Source organism: Haliotis cracherodii, unplaced genomic scaffold (genome assembly GCF_022045235.1).
Source record: "Haliotis cracherodii isolate W230 unplaced genomic scaffold, xgHalCrac1.p SCAF_8, whole genome shotgun sequence".
Classification (NCBI taxonomy): domain Eukaryota; kingdom Metazoa; phylum Mollusca; class Gastropoda; order Lepetellida; family Haliotidae; genus Haliotis; species Haliotis cracherodii.
In genome coordinates, this window is record NW_027266341.1 from 29,760,248 (window position 1) to 29,787,117 (window position 26,870).

General features: G+C 41.3%; 2 protein-coding genes across 2 annotated transcripts in view; both read left to right on the forward strand.

Moving 5' to 3' along the window:
• LOC139449622 (fibrillin-1-like) overlaps window positions 1–17,521 on the forward strand; it is a 109,480-nt gene extending 91,959 nt beyond the window's left edge. Inside the window, exons 24-30 of the mRNA XM_071231098.1 lie at window positions 800–922; window positions 1,722–1,835; window positions 5,965–6,126; window positions 8,075–8,197; window positions 12,338–12,538; window positions 14,653–14,847; window positions 16,355–17,521. Of these exons, the coding sequence (XP_071087199.1) occupies window positions 800–922; window positions 1,722–1,835; window positions 5,965–6,126; window positions 8,075–8,197; window positions 12,338–12,538; window positions 14,653–14,847; window positions 16,355–16,389 (953 nt within the window). The 3' untranslated portion in view covers window positions 16,390–17,521. The remainder of the gene's footprint in view (window positions 1–799; window positions 923–1,721; window positions 1,836–5,964; window positions 6,127–8,074; window positions 8,198–12,337; window positions 12,539–14,652; window positions 14,848–16,354) is intronic.
• Window positions 17,522–23,736: 6,215 nt separating this feature from the next.
• LOC139450003 (heat shock 70 kDa protein 1-like) lies at window positions 23,737–26,463 on the forward strand. Its single transcript, XM_071231614.1, has one exon. It carries the CDS (start codon window positions 23,853–23,855, stop codon window positions 25,761–25,763), a length of 1,911 nt encoding a protein of 636 aa, XP_071087715.1. The 5' UTR covers window positions 23,737–23,852; the 3' UTR covers window positions 25,764–26,463.
• The last annotated feature ends 407 nt before the right edge of the window (window positions 26,464–26,870 follow it).

The following is a 26,870-nucleotide window of genomic DNA, read 5'->3' on the forward strand; positions in this document are numbered from 1 at the left end:
AGATTCACCTCGTCAAGATACTGATAGTTCTGTGTAATGTTTCAGATGTCAATGAGTATAGCAAAGATTCACCTTGTCAAGATACTGATAGTTCTGTGTAATGTTTCAGATGTCAATGAGTGTAGCAAAGATTCACCTTGTCAGGATACTGATAGTTCTGTGTGATGTTTCAGATGTGAACGAGTGTAGCAAAGATTCACCTTGTCAAGATACTGATAGTTCTGTGTAATGTTTCAGATGTGATCGAGTGTAGCAAAGATTCACCTTGTCAAGATACTGATAGTTCTGTGTAATGTTTCAGATGTGATCGAGTGTAGCAAAGATTCACCTTGTCAAGATACTGATAGTTCTGTGTAATGTTTCAGATGTGATCGAGTGTAGCAAAGATTCACCTTGTCAAGATACTGATAGTTCTGTGTAATGTTTCAGATGTCAACGAGTGTAGCAAAGATTCACCTCGTCAAGATACTGATAGTTCTGTGTAATGTTTCAGATGTGATCGAGTGTAGCAAAGATTCACCTTGTCAAGATACTGATAGATCTGTGTAATGTTTCAGATGTCAACAAGTGTATGCGAGATTCACCTTGTCAAGATACTGATAGATATGTGTAATGTTTCAGATGTCAATGAGTGTATCCAAGATTCACCTTGTCAAGATACTGATAGATCTGTGTAATGTTTCAGATGTCAACGAGTGTATCCAAGATTCACCTTGTCAAGATGTAATATTTCAGATGTCAACGAGTGTATCCGAGATTCACCTCATCAAGATACTGATAGTTCTGTGCAATGTTTCAGATGTCAACGAGTGTATGCGAGATTCACCATGTCAAGATTTATGTAAAAACACTTACGGTTCCTACAAGTGTCGCTGTCGAGGAACTGGACTGTTACTGTCTGACAATGGTCGGGACTGTTACGGTAAGTAGAAGGGCTGGACTGACAGACCTGGATTGTCTGGTCCAGACTTGATTATTTACAGACCTCCATTGTTTAACTGGAATATGTTATGTATAGCTGAGGGCAATGTTAAACAACAAACAAACAACCAACATTCTGTTGTTTCTGATGCTGTTGCCTGATGTCTGATGTTGTTGTCTGATGGTGTTGTCTGACGATGTCTGATATTGTCTGATCCTGATGCTGTTGCCTGATGTCTGATGATGTTTGATGGTGTTGTCTAATGTTGTTGTCTGATGCTGTTGTCTGATGATTATGGGGGGCACAGGTGGCCCAGTCGTCTAAGGCGCCGCAATTCGATGTGCAGAGATGCGTCCCCTGGGCACGCCAGAAACCTATGATTGTGGGTTCGAATCCCGGTTTCGCCCCAATTATGTTTCTAGGTTTGTCAGCACCATACCCCTGCTCGTGGGTTTCACCAAAGTAGTAAACGTCTGAGACCTGCATCACCTCGGGCTTTCCTCGCACATTAAGCTGACACGCCGTGATATAACTGGAATAATGTTAAAAGCGGTGTTAAACCCAACTCAATCACTCACTCACTCACTCTGATGATGTTTGATGGTGTTGTCTGATGATAATGTCTGATGCTGTTGTCTGATGATGTCTGATGCTGTGTCTGATGCTGTTGCCTGATGATGTCTGATGCTGTGTCTGATGCTGTTGTCTGATGCTGTTGTCTGATGTCTTGAGAGGATTAGTTGTTTTCAGGATCTACTGTCACCTATGCTTACACTAAACATTGCCTCCTGGTTTCCAGATATCAACGAGTGTCTAGTCCCGAACATCTGCGACCACAAGTGCGTGAACCTACGAGGCACCTATCGCTGTGAATGTAGACCCGGCTTCTACTATGACGGAGCACACTGCAAATGTAAAACTGTTTCTTGATTGCACATACATGTTTACCTTACTGATTAATACCCCCTTGCGGCTTAGTGGATAGAGCATCTGCCCGGAAAGGTTGTTGATTTGATCCAAAGCCGCATCATACCAACAGACATTCGGTAGGATTAGATAACAGTAAAACCGATATTAGACTAGTACAATCAGACACACACACACACTCACACCCTCACTCACTCACTCACACTCACATAGACTCACACTCACACTCACACTCAGGCTTAGATAACAGTAAAACCGACATTAGACTAGTACAATCAGACACACACACACACTCACACCCTCACTCACTCACTCACTCACTCACACTCACAGAGACTCACACTCACACTCACACTCAGGCTTAGATAACAGTAAAACTGACATTAGACTAGTACAATCAGACATACACACACACACACCCTCACTCACTCACTCACACTCACAGAGACTCACTCACACTCAGAGAGACTCACACTCACACTCACACTCAGGCTTAGACAATAGTAAAACCGACATTAGACTAGTACAAGCAGACACACACACACACACACACTCACACTCACACACACACACACACACACACACACACACACACACACACACACACACACACACACACACACACACACACACACAGAGACTCCCTCACTCACATGCATGTCGTTACATTAGTGCAGTGCTAATCTTGAGCACAACGTAAAACCCCATTCCTTCTCATCTCACTTATTGTGACCTATATTATCTGATGTTGCAAATATTCCAGGAACATTGAGTTGAGTTTCAGAACTCTGTTGTTTGGTTGTAAAATTTAGAAATCAGAGATGACAGAGGTGACTTGATTGAGGATCATTTGGTTCAGGATACTGCTGTTTGGTATAGGATACATGTACTGCTATTTGGTTCAGGATACTGCTATTTGGTACAGGATACTGCTATTTGGTTCAGGATACTGCTATTTGGTACCTTATACTGCTATTTGGTTCAGGATACTGCTATTTGGTTCAGGATACTGCTGTTTGGTACCTGATACTGCTATTTGGTTCAGGATACTGCTATTTGGTACCTGATACTGCTATTTGGTTCAGGATACTGCTATTTGGTACCTGATACTGCTATTTGGTACAGGATACTGCTATTTGGTTCAGGATACTGCTATTTGGTTCAGGATACTGCTATTTGGTACAGGATACTGCTATTTGGTTCAGGATACTGCTATTTGGTACCTGATACTGCTATTTGGTACCTGATACTGCTGTTTGGTACCTGATACTGCTATTTGGTACAGGATACTGCTATTTGGTACAGGATACTGCTGTTTGGTACCTGATACTGCTATTTGGTTCAGGATACTGCTATTTGGTACAGGATACTGCTATTTGGTTCAGGATACTGCTATTTGGTACAGGATACTGCTATTTGGTTCAGGATACTGCTATTTGGTACAGGATACTGCTATTTGGTACCTGATACTGCTGTTTGGTACCTGATACTGCTATTTGGTACAGGATACTGCTATTTGGTACCTGATACTGCCAATTGGTACCTGATACTGCTATTTGGTTCAGGATACTGCTATTTGGTACCTGATACTGCTATTTGGTACCTGATACTGCTATTTGGTACAGGATACTGCTGTTTGGTACCTGATACTGCTATTTGGTTCAGGATAATGCTATTTGGTACCTGATACTGCTATTTGGTACCTGATACTGCTATTTGGTACCTGATACTGCTGTTTGGTACCTGATACTGCTATTTGGTACCTGATACTGCTATTTGGTTCAGGATACTGCTATTTGGTACAGGATACTGCTATTTGGTACCTGATACTGCTGTTTGGTACCTGATACTGCTGTTTGGTACCTGATACTGCTATTTGGTTCAGGATACTGCTATTTGGTACAGGATACTGCTATTTGGTACAGGATACTGCTGTTTGGTACCTGATACTGCTATTTGGTACCTGATACTGCTATTTGGTTCAGGATACTGCTATTTGGTACAGGATACTGCTATTTGGTACCTGATACTGCTGTTTGGTACCTGATACTGCTATTTGGTACAGGATACTGCTATTTGGTACCTGATACTGCTGTTTGGTACCTGATACTGCTATTTGGTACAGGATACTGCTATTTGGTACCTGATACTGCTGTTTGGTACCTGATACTGCTATTTGGTACAGGATACTGCTATTTGGTACCTGATACTGCTATTTGGTACCTGATACTGCTATTTGGTACAGGATACTGCTATTTGGTTCAGGATACTGCTATTTGCTACAGGATACTGCTGTTTGGTACAGGATACTGCTGTTTGGTACCTGATACTGCTATTTGGTACCTGATACTGCTGTTTGGTACCTGATACTGCTATTTGGTACAGGATACTGCTATTTGGTTCAGGATACTGCTGTTTGGTACAGGATACTGCTATTTGGTACAGGATACTGCTGTTTGCTACAGGATACTGCTGTTTTTGGTACCTGATACTGCTATTTGGTTCAGGATACTGCTATTTGGTACCCGATACTGCTATTTGGTACCTGATACTGCTGTTTGGTACCTGATACTGCTATTTGGTTCAGGATACTGCTATTTGGTTCAGGATACTGCCATTTGGTACAGGATACTGCTATTTGGTACCTGATACTTCTGTTTGGTACCTGATACTGCTATTTGGTACAGGATACTGCTATTTGGTTCAGGATACTGCTATTTGGTACAGGATACTGCTATTTGGTACAGGATACTGCTGTTTGGTACCTGATACTGCTGTTTGGTACCTGATACTGCTATTTGGTTCAGGATACTGCTATTTGGTACAGGATACTGCTATTTGGTACAGGATACTGCTGTTTGGTACCTGATACTGCTGTTTGGTACCTGATACTGCTATTTGGTTCAGGATACTGCTATTTGGTACAGGATACTGCTGTTTGGTACCTGATACTGCTGTTTGGTACCTGATACTGCTGTTTGGTACCTGATACTGCTGTTTGGTACCTGATACTGCTATTTGGTACAGGATACTGCTGTTTGGTACAGGATACTGCTATTTGCTACAGCATACTGCTGTTTGGTACAGGATACTGCTATTTGCTACAGCATACTGCTGTTTGGTACAGGATACTGCTATTTGGTACAGGATACTGCTGTTTGGTACCTGATACTGCTATTTGCTACAGCATACTGCTGTTTGGTACAGGATACTGCTATTTGGTACAGGATACTGCTGTTTGGTACCTGATACTGCTATTTGCTACAGCATACTGCTGTTTGGTACAGGATACTGCTATTTGGTACAGGATACTGCTATTTGCTACAGGATACTGTTATTTGCTACAGGATACTGCTATTTGGTACAGGATACTGCTATTTGGTACCTGATACTGCTATTTGGTACAGGATACTGCTATTTGGTACAGGATACTGCTATTTGGTACCTGATACTGCTATTTGGTTCAGGATACTGCTATTTGGTACAGGATACTGCTGTTTGGTACAGGATACTGCTATTTGGTACAGGATACTGCTATTTGGTACAGCATACTGCTGTTTGGTACAGGATACTGCTATTTGGTACAGCATACTGCTGTTTGGTACAGGATACTGCTATTTGCTACAGGATACTGCTGTTTGGTACAGGATACTGCTATTTGGTACAGGATACTGCTATTTGCTACAGGATACTGCTATTTGCTACAGGATACTGCTATTTGGTACAGGATACTGCTATTTGGTACAGGATACTGCTGTTTGATACAGGAAACTGCTGTTTGGTACCTGATACTGCTATTTGGTATTGGATAATGCTATTTGGTGCCTGATACTGCTATTTGCTACAGGATACTGCTATTTGCTACAGGATACTGCTATTTGCTACAGGATACTGCTATTTGCTACAGGATACTGCTGTTTGGTACAGGATACTGCTGTTTGGTACAGGATGATGCTATTTGGTACCTGATACTGCTATTTGCTACAGGATACTGCTATTTGCTACAGGATACTGCTATTTGCTACTGGATACTACTATTTGGTACCGGATACTGCTATTTTGCTAGAAGGCAGCAGCATTCATTCTCAGCTCCCATGGTCTATGTGTTGTTTCAGTGTGCCCCCTGGGGACGTACAGCCCCAAGTTCTCAAACAGACGAGCCTGTGTCAACTGCCCCGCCAAGTCCCTGACGCTACAGAAAGGCAGTACCTCCATCACCAAGTGTGTCTGTGCACAGGGGTTTGCAGGGACACCGTCAGACGGGGTCACATGCATGGGTCAGTGCTGTTATCTCTCTAAATCTTTTTCCGGTCCCCAGAAGCTTTGCTGATCGTAAGAGGCGACTTATTATAATGGACCAGTGGTCATTTTCATTGACTTGGTGATTGCGTGTCATCGCACCCGACGGTTTGGAACATTCCTCAAAATATAAATCACTGATTATTTGCTGTCCGCCCTCATATAGCTGGAATATTGTTGTATGCCGCATTAAACAACAAACATAAACACTTAGGGCAGAATAGGTCCCCCACAACCCCACGCTTGTCATCAGAGACCACTAACGATCACTCTGGACCTGAACTTATTTGGTGTAATAATGAGTTTTAAACTTCTATTCACTCGTGTTGATGTATTTGATATTAATAGAAACTCGGCTGAGACTCTCTGTGTATACAGACCGGTGAAGTAGTGATGATTCCTAAATGTACAGTAAACTACGTTTATGACGAACACGCTTATAAAAATCGGACGGAAATAACAAACATTTGTTTGGGGCGCTGGCATTTGCTGTTTATTAGCTGTACCTATGCTTATAACAGTGGTTATAATAAACACTGGTTCTAATGAACACTGGTTATAATGAACAGTGGTTGTAATGAACACTGGTTATAAAGAACACTGGTTATAATGAACTGTGGTTGTACTGAACACTGGTTATAATGAACTGTGGTTGTAAAGAAGACTGGTTATAATGAACACTGGTTATAATGAACAGTGGTTATAATGAACAATGGTTTTAATGAACTGTGGTTGTAATGAACGGTGGTTGTAATGAACACTGGTTATAATGAACTGTGGTTGTAAAGAAGACTGGTTGTAATGAACACTGGTTATAATGAACACTGGTTGTAATGAACTGTGGTTGTAATGAACACTGGTTGTAATGAACACTGGTTGTAATGAACAGTGGTTATAATGAACACTGGTTATAATGAACTGTGGTTGTAAAGAAGACTGGTTGTAATGAACACTGGTTATAATGAACAGTGGTTATAATGAACACTGGTTTTAATGAACTGTGGTTTTAATGAACTGTGGTTTTAATGAACGGTGGTTGTAATGAACAGTGGTTATAATGAACACTAGTTATAATGAACACTGGTTGTAATGAACAGTGGTTATAATGAACACTGGTTATAATGAACTGTGGTTGTAAAGAAGACTGGTTGTAATGAACACTGGTTATAATGAACACTAGTTGTAATGAACACTAGTTGTAATGAACACTGGTTGTAATGGACACTGGTTATAATGAACACTGGTTATAATAAACACTGGTTATTTTTAAAAGTGGTTATAATGAACAGTGATTATAATGAACTAATATTAGTGGTCCCTTTGAGTTTGTTTTAACTCTAGTTTACTGTATGCCATCATGAGACAGGACCCGGGTACCCACAGGACTACCTGGACCCGTGGTTAGTCACGTGATACATTGTTTAATGAAAAAAAAATATATGGAACTCTATGGTTACACTACAAGTCACTAATGTTCGCATTTCTTTCTGACTATGCACCCATTCCTTCTGACTTTTCATATGGCTGAATAAAGATATAACTGAAGTACGTTTTGCAAGTGCTGTGGTAAAAAAATTCCCAATCGGACATTTGTATCTCTTGAGACCTACAGCGGGTATCCGAGTAGGGTCGGATAATAGGGGGTGGGTACCTGGGTAGGGTCGGGTAATAAGGGGTTGGTACCCGGGTAGGGTCGGGTAACAGGGGGTGGGTACCCAGGTAGTAAATTTGGACTCGTCCCAGTTTGTCTGTCAGAGTTCATCGTTCACACAGAACCTGGGTTTAGTTCCCTTGTACATCATTGCATACAGTTTCTTCCACAAACCTGCAAAACTTGGGGTGGGCTAGTGTTTGGTGATGCTACAGTAAGCTGAGAGTAATGATTCAACTTTGTAATGCATAAAGCTGGTCTTGTTTTGTTTGTAGACATCAACGAATGTGACGTGGAGAATGGACAGTGTGAACATCGGTGTATCAACTCACCTGGCAGCTTCTCCTGCACCTGTCGCCTGTCTTACACACTGCAGGATGACATGAAGTCCTGTAGACGTATGTAGCCATCACTGTCATGTAGTACCAATGTTATCACACACTGCAGGATGACAACAAGTCCTGTGGACGTATGAAGCCATCACTGTCATGTAGTACCAATGTTATCACACACTGCAGGATGACAACAAGTCCTGTAAACGTATGTAGCCATCACTGTCATGTAGTACCAATGTTATCACACACTGCAGGATGACAAGAAGTCCTGTAAACGTATGAAGCCATCACTGTCATGTAGTACCAATGTTATCACACACTGCAGGATGACAAGAAGTCCTGTAGACGTATGAAGCCATCACTGTCATGTAGTACCAATGTTATCACACACTGCAGGATGACAAGAAGTCCTGTAAACGTATGTAGCCATCACTGTCATGTAGTACCAATGTTATCACACACTGCAGGATGTTTAAGATGTGTATTAGAAAACGTGTATGAATACAGTTTGGGCCTAATTTATCATAATATAGATTATAGAACTAAATAACGTGCAGCCATTTCTGTCGCCATGTTTCGGTGGCACCCTGGCAAACCCTTATCTAAAGATATGAACATTAGTCAATAGTTAATTGAGAAAGAAGACATCGCATTGATATAAGGAGCTAGAAAATTGTTTCTGCGAGGCAACCTCATTTGCATATTGATCGGATAATAATACCAAGCTTATCGGTTGGTTTATCACACTGATAACAAACCTTTATATGATATATGGATGTATCAGGTAATGTAGGACTCCCTACATAGTGACTCCCTACATAGTGACTCCCTTACCGGTGGGTAATTCGGGATTGGGTGGTCAGGCTCGCTGACTTGGTTGATTACATGTCATCGTATCTGAATTGGGTGGATCGATTGTCATGATGTCAATCAATGGATTGTCTTGTCAAGACTTGATTATTACAGACAGCTGTCATATAGCTGGAACATTGCTGAGTGCGGTGTAACACAACAGTCAGTGACTACTCTATGTATTCACGTATGATGGGGTAATGTTGTGTATATGTAAACGATGATCAGTTCTACAGAGAATTAAGTCCATGCAGGAATAGTTCTAATTTGTAGTGACCACCTCCGTGGTCTAGTGGTAGAGCGTCCGCCCGGAGAGCGGAAGGTCCAGGGTTCGATTCCCGGCCGCGTCATACCAAAAGACTTTAAAAGATGGTACTTGTTGTTACCCTGTCTGGCGCTCGACATTAAGGGGCTAAAACAAGGACTGGCTCGGAGTCAGTATACTGTGTCTGAGTGGGGTATTCATGTTAAACTGCGGCATGCTATCTCAGTGAGCAAGCACTATAAATCGGCATCAGTCCGGACTAGTACAAGCAGCCACACAAACATAACACGTGCATGCATGTCGCTATATAAGTGCAATAATCTTGCGGCCAATTTAAACCCAATTTCACCTCACCTCTAATTTGTAGTCGACAAGAATGGAAACATTTCTCTGGTACAATTAGCTCTTGTAGAAAAACTTCCTAGAGATAAAGCTCTGGAGGAACCAATTTTCATGAGGTATGAAAACTATATTACACATATACTGATAAAAAAAAGTAAGGGATCATGAACATATTTCAGGATTTTGTTTGTAGTGAAGACTGAGCACACAAATTATTTCTTATCCTGCAATTTCCTATTTATTCTACTTGTCCCTGAACTACTTGTTTCCTTAACTCAGTGGTAACCCCCCCCCCCCCCCCCACCACCAAATGTCACCACTACGCATGCTCCCATCATGCCATGCAACTTCCTCTTCCTACTTTTCACTCAGACTGGGCGGTCTGGGTATGGTTTGCTCCTCAGAATCCTTTTTTGTGCCTTCTTTTCTTTTCGGCAGGGTGATTTGTCTTGCGATACAGCGCAGGCTGTGGTTTTCAGCACTTTTCAGGTCCACTAGGTCTCTAGATGATTAAGAAGTGGGACTCGCCTGTGTCTTCTGCAGGATAAAGGGGGTTTTAACCTTAAACAGCCTCATATCATCGCTAATACCTCTTTAATCTTCATCAGCTTCAGAAGTTAAAGGGATACTATCGTTCTTGATGTTGAGACAATTACTTGAGGGTTCAAAGCCTCTAAGGCTCCTGCAGTGTTCCTGGTACCAGGAATTGCTACACTTGTTAAGGGCTTTTCTTTTACCATGAGGACCACATACTGAAGTTACGCCCTCCTGCTTGTCACTCAGGTGTCGTTTTTCGTCATATCGTCACTACGCATTGTGGGCCTCTACAATGGGCTAGTCTGCAACATCTGCAGACGTTGGCTTTTCTGGTTGCCTAGGTTACAGCAGCATCTGTCAGTGACATTCATGCCTTCGATGTGGACCACCTCCGTGGTCTAGTGGTAGAGAGTCCGCCTGGAGAGTAGAAGGCTCGGGGTTCGATCCCTGGCCGTGTCATACCATAAGATGTTAAAAGATGGTACTTGTTGTTACCCTGTCTGGCGTTTGACATAAAGGGGCTAAAACAAGGACTGGTTGGCTCCGAGTATACTGTGTCTAAGTGGGGTATTCATGTTAAACTATGGCATGGTATCTCAGTGAGCTAGCACTATAAATCGGCATCAGTCCGGACAAGTACAAGCGGCCACACCCACCCACACACGTGCATGCACGTCGCTATATAAGGGCAATAATCTTGGATATGACGTTAAACCCCATTTCACCTCACCTCACCCAAAGACGTATATAGACGTATTGTATGTACGTCCGTGCCTCACCTCATGCTTCGATGTGTCTCCAATCAAGTCTGAGAGATATAAACTTGGCAATGTGCTTGTGGGATTAAGATGGAACTTGCTACGAATCAGCAGTTTGGCCAGGACAGATGTTTCACCATTGCATCGTTATCTTCAGTTCTCAGGGAAGAGAATTTAGAAGGTTTATCACTGTGACCTGTTAGAGCGCTTCAGCTATTTATTACGGTCAGTCATCCGTTTCAGCAACAAAGAAAGCAGTTTCTCCTCACATCATGGTCGTCTGTTGTTGAGGCTGCAAGATAACTTTGGATTCCTGGTTAAGAATTCCTATTCCAGAAGCATATGAACATGCTTGAACTGCCACCTCAAGATCACAACTCTCTTGGTTTAAGAGCGTTGACTTCGACATTGGCTCTGCACGCCATCTGTTAGGTAACGAATACAGTCCCAGGTTGATACTTGGCTACGGGTCTTACCTTCGCTAGCCCATAATCTGGGCCAGAACGTTGAAGACGTCAGTGGTATGTACACCGGTTCGGACCTCTTGTGTTAAGGCAACAACTCACCAATCCTCAATGGAGTTGATAGGTACGTGTTACCATCTCTCTCTGCACTCTGTTTATACCTTTCATTGCTTGCCTTGACGAGTTGATGGGGTTATTTACTGGGTGAGGGCCATGAGCGTACTCAGTAACGAACATGTAGTCTCACAGCAGTGCCTTCCACTTGTTACTGCTTTACTCCCCAGTGATGGGAGTTCAGATGGAGACTTGTGAAGAGTGCCTTGGAGCCAGGAAGAAGATAGTCTAGTCTATTACATCAGGCAGAGGCCCCCTAGGCTTCAGTTTGCAGTGTGGCGGTCGGGTAGTTAAAGTGGTTAAAGCGTTCGCTCGTCACGCAGCAGACCCGCGTTCGATTCCCGACATGGTTACAATGTGTGAAGCCAATTTCTGGTGTTCCCCGCCGTGATATTGCTGTTATATTGCTAAAAGCAGCGTAAAACCATACTCACTCAACCATTCAGTTTGCAGTTTCGACAGTTGCCACCTCCTTCTGTGTGATAGTTCCCGACAGTCTTCACAGGATAAGAAATAATATACAGTTCTCTACTATTAATGATATTAGATACTCCTCCAGTCTCCAGGACCCACCAATCCATCCCCACTTCTGCGACCTGCTTTGTGTGGTGCTTCAAGTAAGAAGGGGACGTTGCATGGCGTAAGGGGAGCACGTGCTGTGGTGGCTTCTGGTGGGGGAGTGTTTTGGCGCTGTGTTTCGGGATTCGTGAACAAGTAGAACAAGTAGGAAATTAAGTCTTAGCAGGATAAGTATCTGATATCATTAGATAACTGATAAAATATCTAAAAAATATTCATGATCCCTAACTCGTTTTCTTCAGTACACAAAGCCATGAAGTTGTGCTGATGGACAATATGTTGATATCTCCAGGTGTGACTTGTCCCACGCTGGACCACTTCCCAAACGGCCGCATATGGCCCCCTGCCTGCACATCCCCACTGTCGCTCAGCAAGCTGAAGAAGGGAACGATTTGCTCCTTCCGATGCTCACGTGGATATGAGTTGAACGGCGAGCGTTATCGGAGCTGTCTCGCCAACAGCTCGTGGTCGGGCTCCCAGCCTTTCTGTGAAGGTATGCGTACATTTACCGGTAGTGTATAAACATTCCATGTTTCTTGCTTGCAAGGTGTCTTGAGAGTTGTGACATGAATAGGAGAGTGTGCTGCAATCTGACTGATTAATAACAACAGATGTTACAAAACTGAGTCTGTATTCCCGAAATCATTTGGACTTTTTACTGCTTAGGAAGATTTACTTTGATAAGTATAATTTTTCTTGAACCCAAATTTGAACAGAATATGCCAATCTGCTTGGTGAAACCAAAGATGTATTGTACGAAATGGAGATATTACATTTGATCAGTGTTTGTGAACTACAATCTATTTTATTTCTTTCACATTCTGCTTAGTGAAACAGGTTTTCAAATGTGCCAGTAGGTGTGTCTGGTCTAAATAATGAAGTTCATGCAGATAAATGTATGATTTGATAATACTTACGACCAAACAAAAATATCAAGGTATTCTTTTCATAATGTTTCAAAAATATATATACAAATATATATTTACAGTCTATTTACACTTATCTTGAAAGCTGGATATATAGAGGTTATCAACCTTGTGTGTTTGGGGATGGTAAATATCCTGCATTAGGAATAAACATTGTATCTAGCGGTCGCAAAAAATTCCCTGTTTACAGTAATTAAAATCAATGTTTATATTTAGAACAGGCAAATAAAATGTGTGTTGGCTGGATTAAATATATGCAGCTATCTAAAATTATCTGAATTTCTCATATTTAACAAAGAAAAAACCCCAAAATTTTCATGTCTTTATTTCTCACAATATAAGCTTGTTTATCATCCACTTCAGTTATTCAGACTTTTCAAAACTTAACATGGCCCGGGCATCTTTGTCAGTCAAATGCACCTAATTAAATTCCAGGAAAAATTAAATTTTCTTGCTTGTAAACAAATTGTACAATGTGTTTTTTTAGAATAGTTTTATTGAAACATCATGAGTCGGATAGATATTGGCCATGTTGTTGAGTGAGTGAATAAGGCTTTTCACTTCCTGGTCCTATATAAGTGAAATGTAATAGGAAGCACATTTGTTGAGTGAGTGAATAAGGCTTTTCACTTCCTGGTCCTATTTAAGTGAAATGTAATTGGAAGCACATTTGTTGAGTGAGTGAATAAGGCTTTTCACTTCCTCATCCTATTTAAGTGAAATGTGACTGGAAGCACATTTGTTGAGTGAGTGAATAAGGCTTTTCACTTCCTCATCCTATTTAAGTGAAATGTAATTGGAAGCACATTTGTTGAGTGAGTGAATAAGGCTTTTCACTTCCTCATCCTATTTAAGTGAAATGTGACTGGAAGCACATTTGTTGAGTGAGTGAATAAGGCTTTTCACTTCCTCATCCTATTTAAGTGAAATGTAATTGGAAGCACATTTGTTGAGTGAGTGAATAAGGCTTTTCACTTCCTCATCCTATTTAAGTGAAATGTGACTGGAAGCACATTTGTTGAGTGAGTGAATAAGGCTTTTCACCTCCTCATCCTATTTAAGTGAAATGTGACTGGAAGCACATTTGTTGAGTGAGTGAATAAGGCTTTTCACTTCCTCGTCCTATTTAAGTGAAATGTAACTGAAAACACATTGTAACCAGTGTGTTACTGAAAGCTCTCCAGACATCCATCACCGGATACTTCATTTTGTTGACTCTCTGGACTCAAACCCTGAAATATAAAATTCAATAGCATTGTAAAAATATCTGTAGTATAGGCCATAAAAGGCGACTATGCTTGCCATAAAAGGTGACTATGCTTGTTGTAAGAGGCGAGTAGCGGGATCAGGTGGTCAGGCTTGCTGACTGGCTGATTGATGCTCATGATGTGAATCACTGGATTGTCTGGTCCAGGCTTGAATATTTACAGACAGCCGTCATAGCTAGAATATTGCTGAGTGTGGCGTTAAACAACAAACAAACCAAACCATTAAGCTGGCTTGCTGTGATATAACTGAAATACTTTCAAATCAGCATTGATCTCAACCCACTCCAGTAACCAGTGTTTGCAGTTAGGAGGGATCCTAGGGTTAGCTGTAATTAAATCCAGGAACCCCTTAATTTTTAAGGATATAATGATAAGAGCCTGGAGTTCATGACAGACCCAATTATATTTTCCAGGCAAATACTGCACTGCTTTAACAGAGCCTAAAAATGGCAGTGTCCGGCCCCGGGTGTGCCTGGCGGACTCGATACCCTTCAAACAGCGTTGTATGTTCATTTGTAACAAAGGCTATACCATGATAGGGAAGCCGGCAACCAAATGTAAGGCCAATCAGCGCTGGAGCAATTCGAAAAAACCCAAATGTGTACCAGGTAATTAAAATGAAAATATTTTACTGATGTGACCACACAGTGCCATTTAGAAAGTGGTCAAATGTAACAAATGTTATATATTGGATAACACTTTCTTAGGAAAGTACGGATTCAAGTACTTTTGTGGGGTTGAGTCCCATCCGGGATTGGAGCCCACCCTGCCAGAGTGAGGCACGTAATCGCCAGCACACAAAGTCAGCGATCTGACCCACTCAGCCTGCGAGGCTTCCACAAAAGATCACGTACTTTGTGTACTAAAATCTTTACTACGAAAGTGTTATCTCAAATATGACATTTGTTACATTTTACTGATGGTTTTAATGGTGGATAAGCTGCCCAATAATATGATACAAGGTACTCAACTTGGAGGCTACACTTTTGATGGCAATTTATCTGTGAAAACTCCCTGAAGCCCATCTTCCCGAGGCAAGCGTGTCCACTAGCCTATATCAACGCCTAGTTTCTACGCTTGCCACATCAATGCCACTTTTCTTGGCTCGACCCTGGCACTAATTCGCGTAGATAACGAGTTGTGCCCCTTGTAATGAAAACATGATATCCAATCAGATCGCTGTTATCTCTGTTAGCTTCACAAGGATGGTGACTACTATACGCAGTGACCTAGTCGACCAGATAACGAAAACATTCACGATGTCATCCCTGACAAAAACATAGGCAGTCGTTGGGGGTTTAAAAGATGAAAAGATATATTCGTGTCAACAGACAAGCAGCAGTAAGTCACTTTCATAGGAAGGTGTACCAGTCGTGGATGTTGATTTTGTGATCATTCTCTGATTGGACTATAGATATGTGTGATAGTCCAATCATATTTAGCACAGGGAAGTGGGTTTGATGTGGCAAGGGTGGAAACAAGACTATGATGAAAAGGCTAGTGGACGTTCATGCCTTGGGTAGATCTTATAAAAAAACATAACTTAAAACGGTGACTAAACTCAGCAAACTTGACTCCTTAGAATATTTGGGGTTTGACATGTGAAACAGTGGTATTGATTTAGGTGGTGTCTCCTTTGTAAAATTCAACTTTGTGTTAGTTCTGTTTTGGCAGTTAAAAACTTTTACTCTTTCCTCTTTTCAAAACTGACTGGTTAAAGATCACTTTGACAATAAAAATAATCCAAGGGATTTTTATATGGCTGAAAAAGTTTTTTTTATACAATACATTGTCATTACAAGTCAGATTTCAGATTTATCTTCATAAGGACCCAAACCAGGCTAAGAATTATTTATATCACCTTCCGATCCAAATCAAACTTCAAGATGATTAAAACAATCCTGTACAATGCATTTTATTATATTTATTTTCCACCTACCATCCAAATGTTTCACTATAAAAATCTGTAAGCCCAAAAATAGTCTGGCCTAAGTTTTCAGGTTTCATGTCCCGACATTCCAAATAATATTTTTTGTGTAAAATGCACATTTAATAAAATGAACTTTCTTTTGCTGTTGTTTACAGTATATTTCTCATTTGCAATTAATTTTTCAGAAAAACGCAAGAAAAGGACAGAAAATGATGTATGATGCTCATCTGAATGGGATACTTATCAACAAGACATGTCATCACTTTCATACATCTTAGCAAGAGAGGATTTTATTTTGACCAGTGAAGAATTGCTGTTAATTTAGCACTTAGATTTTGCTTGCAAACTTTAAAATCAAAGATTTTACTCTGATATAATACTTCTCAGCATGAAGATCTGAGTACATGTCCACAGGAGGTAAACTTAATCAGCATCAAGGCTTCTAAATGCTCAGAATAAACAAGCCAAGCCCTCAGGTTGGCATATCTGATTTCTGTATCTTGAAAATGAAGTTAATCAGCGTCTTTGGAATGTCAACAATATAGGCTGCACCATGATTCTGTTGTGGATATTTGATACATACACCCTGTCCTATCTGAGCACTTTTCTTATCAAAATTTCTGAATCAAGGTTGTAAAGATATGAAGCCGAATATTTTGGCTGACATGCTCCAGCACCTACGCATCCTTCATGTAGATGTGGGGCGGTCGGGTAGTGGGTAAAGCGTTCGCTCGTCACGCCGAAGACCCGGGTTCAATTCCCGACATGGGTACAATGTGTGAAGCCCATTTCTGGTGACCCCTGCCGTGATATTGCTGGAATATTGCTAAAAACGGCATAAAACCATACTCACTCACTCATGTAGATGTGAGGTCAGAGTTCACTTAGGTTCCCCTGACACATCCTTCCTGTAGATGTGGGGGACACGGGTGGCCCAGGTGTCTAAAAGTTGCATCCCCTGGTCCCGCCAGAAACCTGTGATTGTGGGTTCGAATCCTGGTTCACCCCGATTGTGTTTCTAGGTTTGTCAGCACCATACCCTTGCTCGTGGGTTTAACCGAAGTGGTAAATGTCTGAGACCTGCATCAGTTCGGGCTTTCCTCCCACAATAAGCTGACACGCCATGATATAACTAGAATATTGTTATAAGCGGCACTGAAGCAAACTCACTCATTCACTCACTCATGTAGATGTGAGGTCAGAGTTCACTGAGGTTCCTCTGACACATCCTTCTGGAGATGTCCTCAGATCTTCACCCACAGTGGTCCCGATAGGAGTAGGTCGGATTTAGAAGAGATTGTTTTTTACTTGTGGGTTAAGATAATGCTTAGGGACTGGTCATTTATTATAGGGGGTGGAAGCAGGGAGATTATGGGGGAGGTCATGACTGACAGAGCAATTGAGGGGAGTCGTGAAAATTTATCACAACTTGGGGGAGGGGGAATGGAAGTTCTATTTTCTTCAAATAATCTATTTTATAAATTTGATCAATGTTTATGGACTGGTCATTTAATAGGGGATACAGGGGCATCATGAATAAATGATACATGTTTTTTTTTGCTTTTTATTTTTTGGGGGTGGGGGCTTGAAAAATGTTAGATAAAATGGTGGTGGGCAGCAAAATATGACACAGTCCTGTTTCACACAGTTTTGTGTGGGTGATGAACCTACATATGACACCTACTTGTCCGGGCTATATTTAAGTAGATGTTAGGTGTTACGAACTGTTCTTTCTGAAAATTGGGACGGGAAAGATACAAATACACACATCTAAATAGCACTGTACATAGTTTTAGGTCAGTGATTATAGTAAACTTTTGTATGAACATCTCCAATATGTAGATACAACCAATCAGTAAGCTGTATTTGTATAGGCTCTAGTGTCAGTGATGACAACATTAGACTTGGATTTCAGCTTCTTTTGTTCTTATGTGTCGGTACAGGTACCTCTATCAAACAAGTGATGTTTCGGTACAGATGTTGGTAGCTTTATCAAACAAGTGGTGTTTCGGTACAGGTGCGGGTAGCTTTATCAAACAAGTGATGTTTCGGTACAGGTGCTGGTAGCTTTATCAAACAAGTGATGTTTCGGTACAGGTGCTGGTAGCTTTATCAAACAAGTGATGTTTCGGTACAGGTGCTGGTAGCTTTATCAAACAAGTGGTGTTTCGGTACAGATGTTGGTAGCTTTATCAAACAAGTGATGTTTCGGTACAGGTGCTGGTAGCTTTATCAAACAAGTGATGTTTCGGTACAGGTGCTGGTAACTTTATCAAACAAGTGGTGTTTCGGTACAGGTGCGGGTAGCTTTATCAAACAAGTGATGTTTCGGTACAGATGTTGGTAGCTTTATCAAACAAGTGATGTTTCGGTACAGGTGCTGGTAGCTTTATCAAACAAGTGATGTTTCGGTACAGGTGCGGGTAGCTTTATCAAACAAGTGATGTTTCGGTACAGGTGCTGGTAGCTTTATCAAACAAGTGGTGTTTCGGTACAGGTGCTGGTAGCTTTATCAAACAAGTGGTGTTTCGGTACAGGTGCGGGTAGCTTTATCAAACAAGTGATGTTTCGGTACAGGTGCTGGTAGCTTTATCAAACAAGTGATGTTTCGGTACAGGTGTTGGTAGCTTTATCAAACAAGTGATGTTTCGGTACAGGTGCTGGTAGCTTTATCAAACAAGTGGTGTTTCGGTACAGGTGCTGGTAGCTTTATCAAACAAGTGATGTTTCGGTACAGGTGTTGGTAGCTTTATCAAACAAGTGGTGTTTCGGTACAGGTGCTGGTAGCTTTATCAAACAAGTGATGTTTCGGTACAGGTGCGGGTAGCTTTATCAAACAAGTGATGTTTCGGTACAGGTGCTGGTAGCTTTATCAAACAAGTGATGTTTCGGTACAGGTGCGGGTAGCTTTATCAAACAAGTGATGTTTCGGTACAGATGTTGGTAGCTTTATCAAACAAGTGATGTTTCGGTACAGGTGCTGGTAGCTTTATCAAACAAGTGATGTTTCGGTACAGGTGCGGGTAGCTTTATCAAACAAGTGATGTTTCGGTACAGGTGCTGGTAGCTTTATCAAACAAGTGGTGTTTCGGTACAGGTGCTGGTAGCTTTATCAAACAAGTGATGTTTCGGTACAGGTGCTGGTAGCTTTATCAAACAAGTGATGTTTCGGTACAGGTGCTGGTAGCTTTATCAAACAAGTGATGTTTCGGTACAGGTGCTGGTAGCTTTATCAAACAAGTGATGTTTCGGTACAGGTGCTGGTAGCTTTATCAAACAAGTGATGTTTCGGTACAGGTGCTGGTAGCTTTATCAAACAAGTGATGTTTCGGGACAGGTGCTGGTAGCTTTATCAAACAAGTGATGTTTCGGTACAGGTGCTGGTAGCTTTATCAAACAAGTGATGTTTCGGTACAGGTGCTGGTAGCTTTATCAAACAAGTGATGTTTCGGTACAGGTGCTGGTAGCTTTATCAAACAAGTGATGTTTCGGTACAGGTGCTGGTAGCTTTATCAAACAAGTGATGTTTCGGTACAGGTGCTGGTAGCTTTATCAAACAAGTGATGTTTCGGGACAGGTGCTGGTAGCTTTATCAAACAAGTGATGTTTCGGTACAGGTGCTGGTAACTTTATTAAACAAGTGGTGTTTCGGTACAGGTGCCGGTAGCTTTATCAAACAAGTGGTGTTTCGGTACAGGTGCTGGTAGCTTTATCAAACAAGTGGTGTTTCGGTACAGGTGCTGGTAACTTTATCAAACAAGTGGTGTTTCGGTACAGGTGCTGGTAGCTTTATCAAACAAGTGGTGTTTCGGTACAGATGTTGGTAGCTTTATCAAACAAGTGATGTTTCGGTACAGGTGCTGGTAACTTTATCAAACAAGTGGTGTTTCGGTACAGGTGCTGGTAGCTTTATCAAACAAGTGGTGTTTCGGTACAGGTGCTGGTAGCTTTATCAAACAAGTGATGTTTCGGTACAGGTGCTGGTAACTTTATCAAACAAGTGATGTTTCGGTACAGGTGCTGGTAGCTTTATCAAACAAGTGATGTTTCGGGACAGGTGCTGGTAGCTTTATCAAACAAGTGATGTTTCGGTACAGGTGCTGGTAGCTTTATCAAACAAGTGATGTTTCGGTACAGATGTTGGTACCTTTATCAAACAAGTGGTGTTTTGGTACAGATGTTGGTACCTTTATCAAACAAGTGGTGTTTTGGTTCAGATGTTGGTACTTTTATCAAACAAGTGGTGTTTCGGTTCAGATGTTGGTACTTTTATCAAACAAGTGGTGTTTCGGTACAGATGTTGGTACCTTTATCAAACAAGTGATGTTTTGGTACAGATGTTGGTAACTTTATCAAACAAGTCATGTTTCGGTTCAGATGTTGGTACTTTTATCAAACAAGTCATGTTTTGGTACAGATGTTGGTACCTTTATCAAACAAGTGATGTTTTGGTACAGACATTAGTACCTTTATCAAACAAGTGGTGTTTCGGTACAGGTGCTGGTAGCTTTATCAAACAAGTGGTGTTTCGGTACAGATGTTGGTACCTTTATCAAACAAGTGGTGTTTCGGTACAGATGTTGGTAACTTGTTTCAGTACAGATGTTGGTACCTTTATCAAACAAGTGGTGTTTCAGTACAGATGTTGGTACCTTTATCAAACAAGTGATTTTTCAGTACAGATGTTGGTAACTTGTTTCAGTACAGATGTTGGTACCTTTATCAAACAAGTGATGTTTCAGTACAAACAAGTGATCCACAAATCAGTAGGACATGGTTATAGTGCCAACAATTACATGCACAGAGATTAACAGAAACAAAACAAAACAAACAAGGGTGACAAAGTGTAAAGCTGTAAACTTTTATCGACTCGTGTTGATATATTTGATATAAAAAAACACTCAGGTGAGTATTATCTCTTTATCATCCAACTAGCTTCCACAGGAGATATCGCTTGGGTGATATCAAGCAAGGTCCATCTGTATAATGATATCGCTATACATTGGAAACCATTGTGACATCATCAGTTACAATGACGTCACAATCAATTAAATCTCTCTGCCCATGAAGCTGGTAAGCTGTAAATTTTACTGGTAGTGGTTATTCCTGTTTTCAAACCGAAAAAGTTTGAGGAATGATTTTGGATGATAAATTAAATCTCACCCTCATCGATGGAAGTTTACAAACATTTATTGACCTAATTCCACACACACACATCAATATATAATTCTTATTGCACGTACATGTATATGGAAAGGAGGCTGTTTTCTTTTAATAAGCCATTCACATATAGATTGTTTCTATTTAACTGACCTAAATGTCATTGGATTGCAAGTATATTATTTATTATGAAAGGATTTCTTTTGATTTATGTAATTTCCTTGTATTATCAAAAAAAATCTAATTTTAGATACATTATTTTACTGTATATAGAATTTCATTTAAAACTTTATGTAAAGGCTTGGCAGAATTTGAAACATTTTCCTCATTTTTAGTAAATAATTCCACTCAAATCTTCATTTACAGATTAAGAAATTTCTTTTTCTCATAGCTGGAGAGGTTAATCTGTCATGATATTGACTATTTTCTATAATGAAGGGTATATATGTCGATACTTTTTACTGTGAGGTTACATATTGATGCTTTCATTGAATAAAATGTTGACATTATATGGTGGGGTCATGTGTTGTTTTTAAAAGAATACTGTACGTCTGCATAATGAACAGAAAGTGACAAGACAGCTTTTGTGTTAAGGTCAATAAAACGCAATATGAACAGGCTCACACCATGTAGATGACAAGTGTTATAATTATATTATTGTAACCTTAGGTTCCGGGTACTTTACCCTTCTACCTTTGGTCACTTGTACTTATCAACCACTCCTTGGTTCTAGGGATGATGTAGCTCTCTCAAAATCACAAGTCAGTTGGTTTGCTCCAGTCCTTTTTATTAATGATATAATTAATCATAAATATACACACATGGTCCTCAGATAAGTTCTTGTTGTTGCCTGAATTACTGAATTAAGTACAACACATACCTAGATGATGCGTTGAGGAGCCTGATGGTTTTTCGGATGAACGTTTAACTCTACTTCTTTTCTGATCCGGGATCCCAAACTACTGAGAACCTCTGTTCAGCTGTATGCTCCCGACTCCCCGCACCACTCTCGGACAACTAACAAAATACTATCGATGATAATTTTAGCTCCTCCCACCAAAAGCATATTTGACATCATGAGAAATGAGTCACAATGCACAAGACTAACAATTTTGTTCCATCCATTCATTTCCCTTGTGACATTTATATTGCAAGACCAGATTCTACCAATTTCATTTTACTAATGAAAAGTTATTTCAATCACTAAGAGAAGCAAAATCAATAATCATTTGCCCTGGGGGTGATGCCCTCACCCTGTACAGTCACTTCTCTCATATGCGTCTATATTTTACCCAAAAGCTTAATTTAGTAAACCCTTTTTCCAAAATACCCTAGTTATATTATGTTACTTATAATTAATACATGTACAACATTTCAAAGATGCTGATACCGAATAGAAACACGTTTGTCCTGATTCAGAATAAAACCCAATTAGCAAATGACCAAAATTCAATATCTAATTTTTATAACGCATATACTCAACCTCAACGAGGCCTCTTAATAGAAACATGCAGCGGATTGAGGGGCTTTCGTTTTTGTTTTTTTCGTGGGTGGGGGGAGGGGTGTCACAGAAACTCTAAGAGAACAATTTTAATATTTGACATTCCACCTTTTTATAAATCATGGATCGCCTGGTTCTGTACTTATGGATAGATCGATCTATAGATCTACAATAAAATTGTACTTTGTCATATCCAAGTTAATTATTAATTGTATTTTTCTTTTATGAGTTAATTTGGACTTGCGTGATATACGTTACGTTAATGGTGTATTTTGGCTCAGTAGGTTATTGTTTGCTTTCTGCTGTGTGAGCGTCTCTAATATTCCACATTGGTGGCAACCAAACGACTATAAATACATAACCAAGGCCGTAGTTAACTTTTTTTGACGGGGGGGGGGCAAATATGTTTGTACTAGTATCACTTGTCCCCAACTTGTATTTTCATGATTCAAATAAAACTGTTTTCTATTAAAAAAAATCAGGGAGGGCGAACTGCCCTCCCTGGCCCCCCGGCTGGCTACGGTATTGATAACGCGTCGTCCAGGGTAAACTGAATTTCGTCACCACAAGCCTGTATCCTGCAGTCCGTTATCTCGGCTCGACACAGATATCGAATGTTCCGGAAGGCTGACTGATCGGAGTTTTCCGCTTGGCCTCATGAAACATTCGAGACCAACTCGGAAGGTAGCGGAAAGGGACGAGTGCTGACGAATGAGGCTGTCAATACTCTCGGAAACATCCGAATTGTCAAATATGGGCATTGAGAGTTGCCTCCCTTGGGGAATTCCTGATTTATTTCTGACGTCACAAGAAACTAAAAATACATAGTAAACATGACGCCATGTGCTTTCTAGAAGCTCCTGCGTGTTTCGAGTCTTTTCTGATCGGCTATATAACCAGGAACGTCCTGACTACCGCACATTCAACACACAGACAGCAGAGAGTACACAGAAAACGCCGTTAAAGCTCAAAAGAGATTGTCAACGTACCTTCATTGAATAATTCTCTTTTTGACACTCACAATGACAGGCGGCAAGGCTCCAGCTATTGGAATCGACTTGGGGACAACATACTCCTGTGTTGGGGTGTTTCAGCATGGGAAAGTGGAGATTATTGCCAACGATCAGGGAAACAGAACTACCCCGAGCTACGTCGCATTCACGGAGAGTGAACGGCTGTTAGGAGATGCGGCCAAGAACCAAGTGGCTCTCAATCCCCAAAACACAGTGTTCGACGCGAAGCGACTCGTCGGGCGAGACTTTAAGGACTCTACCGTTCAGGCGGACATGAAGCACTGGCCTTTCAAAGTCGTCGATCATGGCGGTAAACCTCGCGTTAGGGTGGAATACAAGAATGAAGATAAGACATTTGCACCTGAGGAGCTAAGCTCGATGGTTCTCATCAAGATGAAAGAAACTGCCGAGGCATACCTGGGCGGCAGGGTAACGGACGCTGTGATCACTGTACCTGCATACTTCAACGACGGACAGCGGCAGGCGACAAAAGATGCCGGGACAATTGCCGGTCTGAACGTGCTGAGAATTATCAACGAACCTACAGCGGCTGCTCTGGCATATGGACTTGATAAGAATCTCAAAGGTGAGAAAAATGTGCTCATTTTCGATCTTGGAGGAGGCACATTTGATGTATCTATTTTGACAATTGACGAGGGGTCTCTGTTTGAGGTGAGATCGACAGCAGGGGATACGCATTTGGGGGGTGAAGATTTTGACAACAGGTTGGTCAGTCACTTTGTGGAGGAATTCAGGAGAAAACATAAGAAGGATATGAGTGCGAGTCCTCGAGCCATGCGTAGACTTCGCACAGCATGTGAGCGTGCAAAGAGAACCCTATCAGGCAGCTCTGAGGCGGGAATAGAGATTGACTCCCTGTTCGAGGGGGCCGACTTCTACAGCAAGATAACCCGAGCAAGATTTGAAGAATTGTGTTCCGACCTATTCCGGGGTACTTTGGAGCCAGTAGAGAAGGCACTTTGTGACGCAAAGATGGACAAGTCGAGCATCCACGAGGTTGTTCTTGTTGGAGGATCCACCCGAATTCCAAAGATCCAGAAACTTCTGCAAGATTTCATGAACGGGAAGGAATTAAATAAATCCATCAACCCAGACGAGGCCGTCGCATATGGCGCTGCTGTCCAAGCTGCCGTCTTGACCGGTGACACAAGCGACGCGATCAAGGACGTGCTACTAGTCGACCTTGCTCCTCTGTCCCTAGGGATCGAGACAGCAGGGGGCGTTATGACCAAACTAGTGCAGAGGAATACCACCATCCCGACAAAGACGACACAGACTTTCACCACCTATTCTGACAACCAACCTGCAGTCTCCATACAAATATACGAGGGAGAGAGAACAATGACGAAAGACAATCACTTGATGGGCAAGTTTGACTTGACAGGAATCCCCCCAGCCCCACGTGGTATTCCACAGATCGAGGTGACGTTTGACATCGACGCCAACGGCATCCTCAACGTCACGGCAGTGGAGAAGGGCACGGGGAAATCCAACAAGATCACCATCACCAACGACAGTGGGCGTCTTAGTGCAGAGGAGATAAAGAAAATGGTGGACGAAGCGGAGACGTACAAGGAGGAAGATGAAAAACAGAAGGACAGGGTCAACAGTCGGAACAAACTCGAGACGTACATCTTCAGCGTTAAAGGTGCCGTGGAGGACGCAGGGGACAAACTGGGGGAGGGGGACAAGGAGATGGTGAAGCAGTCCTGTAGTGAAACACTTACCTGGCTGGACAATAACATGCTCGCTGAATGTGAGGAATACGAACATCAGTACACTGAACTGCAGAAGACCTGCAGCCCTATCATGGCCAAGCTGCATGAGGCGGGGCAGAGTGGGCGTGGTCAGGAATCCCAACCCCAGGGTGGGGCAACGGAAGATATCGACATCGATTAACTGGACTCTGAATGTGTTCTCGCAGAAGTAAATGTGTTTTTCTTTGTTTTCTTTATAATGCGAAGTATTGTGATTATTGTGGACATCATTGATTAATACGGGACACCGGGATTTCAATTTTCTCTCAGAATATGTAAGTACTGACGATGATCATGACGAGTACATAGCTATAATGACTTAGTTTACAGATAAAAGTCACATTTACTCTTGTTTATTGCAACGGACGATGTTAACTATTTAAGTAATGAATGAATTTTCAAAATAAACGGGTACAGGATGATAAATAAAATCTTTATCTTTCCGTTGTACTTTATTTCACCGGACCCAGAATTCTGTAGAGAAATGTGTTTTAAAATATTGGGATTTTTTTCACATTTTTGTTTGTGTATATACTTCTACATATGTTATCGAACAGAAATCACTGAACAAAGTTATCTGTGCAAAAACTCGCGTTTCAGTTGCTTCCGGAGACAAAGTTTACCATGTCATATCACCCGTGATTCATATGTCATATTCCAAATAACAAACATGAGATTTTTTCTGTTATATATGGTCACGCCCAATTACATGCTTGGTGTCTTAACTCTACAGATTGTTGCAATACCGAATATTTTTGGCTCGACTTATTCCATATTTTCAGGTCAAGATGTTTTTTGTCATATGTTTATCATGTGTATGAAATAAATATTTCTTTCAATTACCTATGAGTTGCCTTATGCCTGTGATGAGTTTATTAACGTTTTGTTTATTACACGAATTGTTGTGAACACTTTCTGAACAAAACAATTCGATATACATGTATGTGCTTAGGATGCGACCGCCTCAGTGATGTAGTGGATAGAGCGTCTGTCCCGAGAGTGGAAGGTCGCTGAATCGACCCCCTGGTCGCGTCATACCAAAAGACGTTAAAAGATGGCACTTGATATTCCCCATGCCTGGCAATAAAACAATTACTGGTCGGCTTGGTGTCCGTGTGTAGAGTGTCTAACAGACCCAACTCGAACTGTGACGTGGTATCTCGGAGGGTCAGCACTATAAAGCGGACTAGTAGAAGCAGCTGCACTGCAGCTGCAAGTCGATATATATATATATATATATATATATATA

What these genes read in the sequence shown, in the direction of transcription:
- LOC139450003 (XM_071231614.1), top strand. Translation starts at nt 23,853, where the DNA reads ATGACAGGCGGCAAGGCTCCAGCTATTGGAATCGACTTGGGGACAACA.